At 37.6% G+C, this 6,639-nt stretch overlaps 1 protein-coding gene and 1 long non-coding RNA gene across 2 annotated transcripts; both read left to right on the forward strand.

Annotated features, from left to right (window-relative positions):
• Positions 1-2,109: 2,109 nt before the first annotated feature.
• LOC120131498 lies at positions 2,110-2,580 on the forward strand. Its single transcript, XR_005516927.1, has 3 exons — positions 2,110-2,160; positions 2,272-2,321; positions 2,504-2,580. It is a non-coding gene; the product is annotated as an uncharacterized LOC120131498 (long non-coding RNA).
• A 413-nt stretch (positions 2,581-2,993) lies between these two features.
• LOC120131798 (transcriptional corepressor LEUNIG_HOMOLOG-like) lies at positions 2,994-6,035 on the forward strand. The gene is made up of 9 exons (XM_039148706.1): positions 2,994-3,068; positions 3,196-3,249; positions 3,468-3,615; positions 4,098-4,207; positions 4,288-4,437; positions 4,635-4,790; positions 5,313-5,429; positions 5,521-5,718; positions 5,934-6,035. Exons 1-9 carry the CDS (start codon positions 2,994-2,996, stop codon positions 6,033-6,035), a joined length of 1,110 nt encoding a protein of 369 aa, XP_039004637.1.
• Positions 6,036-6,639: the final 604 nt, after the last annotated feature.

The raw sequence follows: 6,639 nt of genomic DNA on the forward strand, positions 1-6,639 counted from the left end.
ACTGCAATGATATTCTCTAAATTTGAGGTTACATAGAGAGTACCAGTCTTCTTACCATGAGCAATGACGAGTGCTCCTTTGGTAATCTTCCATTCACAGCCTGAAAAGGTTGTACTATATCATTCTCCATCAAGCTGTCCAACAAAAATCAGATTTCTTTTGAGGCCAGGAATATGTCTCACTCCTGTCAGCTTCCAGGTGGTCTGGTTTGGCAGTTTTAGTCGGATGTCTCATTTTCCGACGATCTTCAAGGTTTCATCATCAGCAAGATGAACATTCTCAAAATCACCGCTGACATAGTTCTCCATGATTTCTTGGCATGGGGTGGAGTGGAAAGATGCCCCTGAATCCAAGATTTAATCGGACTGTTGACGCTTAGAATCATGGCATCACCTGTCTCCTCTGTCACGTTGGCAGATTCCTGTGCACCGATATCTTTCTTCAGTGCTCGACAATCTCTTTTAAAGTGACATTTCTTGCCACAATTATAACAGATAAAATCTTTCTTTCTCGTTCTGGATTTTCCCCGTCTGGATTTTGATCTGCCACGATTTGAATATCTTTCTGAAGTTCTTCCTCTAGACTCCGTGTGCAAGGCTGAGGAGGTTGATGCTTCACCCGATTCTCTCCGTCAAATTTCTTCGCTCAGTACCAGATCCCGAACATCGTCGAATTTCAATTTACTATTTCCCGACGAGCTGCTAACTGCTGTAACAGTAGCATTCCAACTGTCTGGTAGAGATGATAAGAGAATTAAAGCTCGAACTTCATCATCGAATTCAATTTCCATGGAACTCAACTGGGTTGTGATTGTGTTGAGTTCATTCAGGTGTTGAGCCACTGATGCCCCTTCCGTCATCCGCAAATTGAATAATCGCCTCATCAAATGAACTTTGTTTGAGGCCGATGGCTTCTCATACATACTGGAGAGAGCCGCCATAAGACCCGCCGTGGTCTTTTCCTTTGCTATGTTGAAAGCAACATTTCGGGACAACGTCAGTCGGATGACTCCGAGGGCTTGTCTATCGAGAAGAGCCCAGTCTTCATTCTTCATGCCCTCTGGTTGCTTTCCTGAGAGGGGTTGATATAGATTTTTCTGGTACAAAAAATCTTCAATCTGCATCTTCCAAAAGCCAAAGTCCGCACCATCGAACTTTTCAATTTTTCACCTTCCCTTCATCTGCAGCCATCGCTCTCACTCGAATCTGGCTTCTTTGGATCGTTTCTGACAATTTGTGCGAACCACCGTGTATTATAACACCTCTGTCGACAAATTCGTATCGCCGACAAAATTTTTACTATTAACGAAATTCACTATTCACGTTAATAGTAATGAATAGTAACCTCGCAAAAATTGACAAAATTCACAACCAAAAAGCCCTGATTACCAGTTGTTAGGAAATATAACGAGAACGAGTAATTTCCCTATAACCAGATTAGTGAGAATGCGAAATAAAAGCGGAAAAATAATACCCGAAAAATTGATAACGGAGTTCAACCAATTGTGCTTACGTCTCCGGACTGCTGCAGATCTTTTACTAAGAGAGAAAATTTACAGGTGTTTACAAAAGACTCACTACTCACAAGAAAACTCTCTAGTATTGGAAGGAAGAAATGATTTTGGGATGATTTTCAAGCTAAATGAGCTAGGGTATTTATAGTTGAAACTTAGGGACTAATCTTTGAAAATATCCTAAAGTCTAATGACTAAAAATAATAAACCCTTGCTTAAATTCAAAAATATGGGCTGCCTAACTTTGAAATTTAAAGCACCCCTTGAAAATTCAAGCAGCCACCGGCTGCTATATTATTTGACCAACAATAGAAAAAGTATATACGTTTATTCATTCTGGTAGATGGTAATTTGCTTCAACAGTAAATGATAGTTTCATATCTTCTTTTCACATTTTTCCATGTATCAGCCTTCTGCAACGACAGATAAATCTTGCTCAACATCAACTTAAGAGGGTAGAATCTAAACTATTAACTTTGTTAACAAAACCACCTAGTTGTCACTAATTTCACTAAATGTTACAAACCTTTTCAATTTACAGGAACAAAATCAAGGCATTAACTTCCGGAGTACCCTTCCTATCAATTCAACCACTACCTATGGGGCACAAAAAGGCAAACTCCCAATGACTTGGCCTAATGTAGCAGGTTGGCCTGCACCTTTGTATGATTTGGGTTCATGCTGGAAAATCTGATCTGTTTTGAATTTTTCTGGCATTGAAATTATATATATCAAAGTTGTGGTTTTTATCTTTTCAGGCTTGAATGAATCTATCGACCCAGCACTACTGAATGCATTGCCTTTGGATGTAAGTGGCATGTTAATTAATATTTGTTTGAGCCTTTAAAACACCATCTTTTACGCTTTTTGACTCCATATATGTTCAAGTCCTGCCAAGTGTAAATATAAGTGTGCTTAAAGTTCCACTAACAGTTCTGTACTTGAGCTTGTTTACCTGATTTGGGACATAATTTAAATTTACTCTTTCAGGCTCCAAACTATCAGCAACAATTTCAGATATTGAATTGTCAACCAGAGAAATCAAATAAGGGGTTGTCACTTGTGCCCGAAAACCTGACACCTGCTTTTACTGGAGGCTCTGCCAAGTTCAATTATCATAATCTCATCATTCCTAAGCCAGAAACAATTGAGAATAACAGACTGGTCAGTGAAGCAGTGACATAAACTTATGTGTATATAGTTTTGCTTTCTGTAAAGATAATATGTATTTCGAATCTAATGGATTTGTCACTAGGTACCCTCTGTAAGATGTTATGATCCATGATGATATGTATGCTATAAAACCTCTCCTCTAAATAGTCATAAATTAAAAGGAGATCTTACAGTAGTAATTGAATGCAACTTCAAACTTCTATGGTTGTGTTATTGGTTTCACTTGTTACAAGCTCTTTCACTCTTGTTTTTTTTTTTTTGGGGGGGGAACTATCATGCTTCTTTTCTCATTCGTGACTGATTGGTGATGAATCAGATGCCAATCCAAACCGTACAAACAGAAGAACATCAAAACCAATATAGTTTGCTGCAACAACTGCAGGTAATATACAAGTAATTCTTAAGGAAGGCTGATGCTATTGCATCTTCCATCTTGGTTGAAAATCCTGGAAAAGTCTGTCTATGTGAATGTATAGTATGGTATCACTTATAGTATTTTCTTTGATCAGACGGGTAGAAAGAAAAAGAAATTATCAAATTCAACAACAGCAGATCAGAAATTGGTATGTCATAAAACTTCAGAAAATATTTGATGTCTTTTCCTCTGTCATTGACCTGTGATATATGACGGGGGTTTATTCCATGTTAGTGTAGAATGTCGTCATATTTTCTTGGTCTATACTTTGTATGATCCTATTGCTTTTTCTTCTTCTTTAAGTCGATCTTTTTTCTTTTGTTTGCATCATGATTGTTGCCTGTTTCATGGAATGTTCATCCACAGGATTTTATCAAGGCTGAGGAGCATAAACCTATTGATGACACCGTTGATTCTTTTCTGTCCCATGATGATGATAGTGTTGATAATACAAACACTCCTTTCAAGATTTTAAAGCGCCGTTCTAACAGGCCCAATAAAACTGAACATAAAGGTAACCCACAATTCTGTTAAGATTAATGGAAAAATGATTTTTAGTTCTCCTTAGGTGCTGATGCAATGGAAATAGAAGGTTTATAATGGTTAATTGATCCTACATAGAAAGGTGCAAGTGCAACCCACTTTAACTGTCTGAACTTTTCAACCTTTTCCATGCTCTGCAGTCTGCTCTCTCCCCTAACCATGTTACATTGCTGGAAAATAGTTAAATAGCTTGGGAAGAATATTTTGTTGTAGCACTTAATCAGGTTTGATAATGAAATCTTTTTATCACGTCCTTCTCCACCAAACTTGGTGTAGATTATGTGTGAGCACGTATGTATATACAAAAGTATGTGTGTATATATATATATACATCTTTTGATTTTTCATAACAAAATAATATGAGATTCTGTTACGGAGAAGCACTTGTGGGAGTAAAATGGTAAATATTTACTGAAACAACCATAATAAGATGATATGTCATCACTGATGTAGGCTTCACATTTGGGGAGGTTAGTTGCCTCCACTCATTCAAAAGCAAAGTCTTGAGCTGCCATTTTTCATCAGATGGGAAGTTTCTAGCTAGTGCGGGGCATGAAAAAAAGGTGGTATTAAGTTGTAATGTAACTTTTGGTTCAAGCAATTTTTTATACGTCTAGAGCTAATTGTAGTTTTCTTCTGGCAGGTGTTGATATGGAATATGGAAACCCTTGATTTTGTTAAAACTTCGGAGGACCATTCTCTTCTCATTACGGATGTTCGTTTTAGACCATGTTCAACCATATTTGCAACATCTTCATTTGACAAAACTGTCCAAATATGGGATTCTGCCAAAGTAAACAATTTTCTTTTGGAATTTTATCAGATATTTATTTAGTATCAGCAAAATTTCTGTCTGCTTGTTCAGAATGAAGATAGGCTATTGTATAACTAATGTCCTCTATAGGGCTCTTTTTGTTGCTTAGATGGGCAGACTTGTAAACTGCACTTAATTTTCTTTTCGACAATGTCTTCATTTTCTTTGCTTTGCAGCCAAGCAAATCACTTTTCAAGCTTGTGGGGCATGCTGAACAGGTTTTATCATTGGATTTCCACCCTGGAAAGGTGGATCTCCTTTGTTCCTGTGATAGTAATAATGAGATGCGATTATGGAATATCAACCAACGTGCTTGCATTCATGTCTCTAAGGTCAGCTTCTGAGCCTTGTGTGTGTGTGTAGAATTTCTCAAAGACATCTTCGTTTACTACTAATTTAGATTAGAAATGTTACCATATTTTCTTAGTTTCTTGAGAATAATACATCACCTCAGGTTAAAATTACGAGGATGACCAGTTTTGTTTTCCTAGAAAATGCATTGGGTTGTGAATAATACATCTTCTACCACTTATAAAGCCTTTTTGTGCCTATGCATTTCAGCTCAGCATACTTCTTGAAAGACCGTTTACGCTTAACAAACATTGAGAAATGGTTGAAATCTACATTTTCAGAATTTCTAGTTTTACACTCTTATGGGTTTCCGCAAAATAAATGTATATTGAAAGGAAGTTTAAAAACAGCAAATAATTCTTTGTATGGCATGACTCATTTAGCAAATATCTGTAGTACTTGTAATTGACGAACTTACATCTGGTCTTACCCCACTAGATTTCTATGTTCTCCAACATAAGCACACTTATGCTTATCACAATTTCCTAATGAGGTGACTGCAGGCAGCTACTAAGCAAGTCCGATTCCAGCCTCGACTAGGCATGTTACTTGCAACAGCTTCAGGAAATGTTGTCAATGTAATCGATGTTGAGACTAACAAGCCTCAATCCTGTTTGAAGGTTGGTTCACTCCCTATGTTATCGTAACTTGCACGTATCTAGACATCCATTTGTCTCCTTGCTCCTCTGAACGATTGTTATATTCTTTCAGGGGCATAACAAAGAGGTTCTTTCAATTTGCTGGGATCCATGTGGCAAGTATATAGCCTCCATCAGTGAAGACAGTGCACGCGTGTGGTCAGTATCTGGAGGAGAATGCTTGCATGAATTGCGCTCAACAGGCAACAAGTTCCAGTCCTGTACATTTCATCCAGCATACTCGCAATTCTTGGTCATTGGTGGCTACCAGGTATATATTCAGAATATTATCAGAAAATATTGTCTGTTACTCTTATGTTTGCAAGCATTTTCTTTTGACATAGATGTTTATGATGCCTTAATGCCTCCATAGGTTGATGTTGTCTTGGCCTAGTGTTCATTTAAAATTCTCTGCCATCCTTTTGCAATCTTTGCTAATGTCATTCTACCTTTCTATTAAGATCAATTTTGTTTTTTTGTTAACAGTGTCTTGAATTATGGAATCCAAATGAGAGCAACAAAACATTGGCAATTGACGCACACAGGGGACTTATTCTTCACTGGCAGATTGTCTACACACTGAAATGATTGCCTCCGCTAGTCATGACCATGCGTTAAGATATGGAAGTAAACATTCCTTCCTCAGGGGAACTCATGCATCTGCTTGTGCATTCCGAGCATTTCTCAAAACAAGATGCGGACTTTTGTGGTAAAGTTTATACAAGTATGGATAGACTATTCTCACATGAAATACAACCGAGACTGAAGTATGAAACGCTGCCTTTTTTTATTCTCTCTGTTCTTGTTGGCTGCACTTTTGATCCCTTTGTTTTTACATGGGAAATACAAGAGTATGGTTAAACAATAAAAATGGTGATTTCTGACGGAAGAATGAATTAGTTTTTAAATAAAGGTTTCTGGATACTGCTTCAAAGAGAATGACCCATTGCATCAGTTAAACAGAGAAATAACACACCTTTCCTATGACTCAGGTATAGTAATAAACATTCACTGCCGATTTCTGAAGAGAAGCAATAAGCTCCTTAGGTTTCCCAGGACCAGCTTGTCAGTTCACCAACCTCAACAATGGCTTGTTTTCCTCCTCCAACTTGAACCACCCTTTCCTCAAATCCTCTAACCGCTGCAGTTATCGTGCAACTTTTTAAAATCAAGCTCGGAAACTAGAGTGCTT

The sequence above is a fragment of the Hibiscus syriacus genome, unplaced genomic scaffold (assembly GCF_006381635.1).
Source record: "Hibiscus syriacus cultivar Baekdansim isolate YM2019G1 unplaced genomic scaffold, ASM638163v2 tig00110556_pilon, whole genome shotgun sequence".
NCBI lineage: Eukaryota > Viridiplantae > Streptophyta > Magnoliopsida > Malvales > Malvaceae > Hibiscus > Hibiscus syriacus.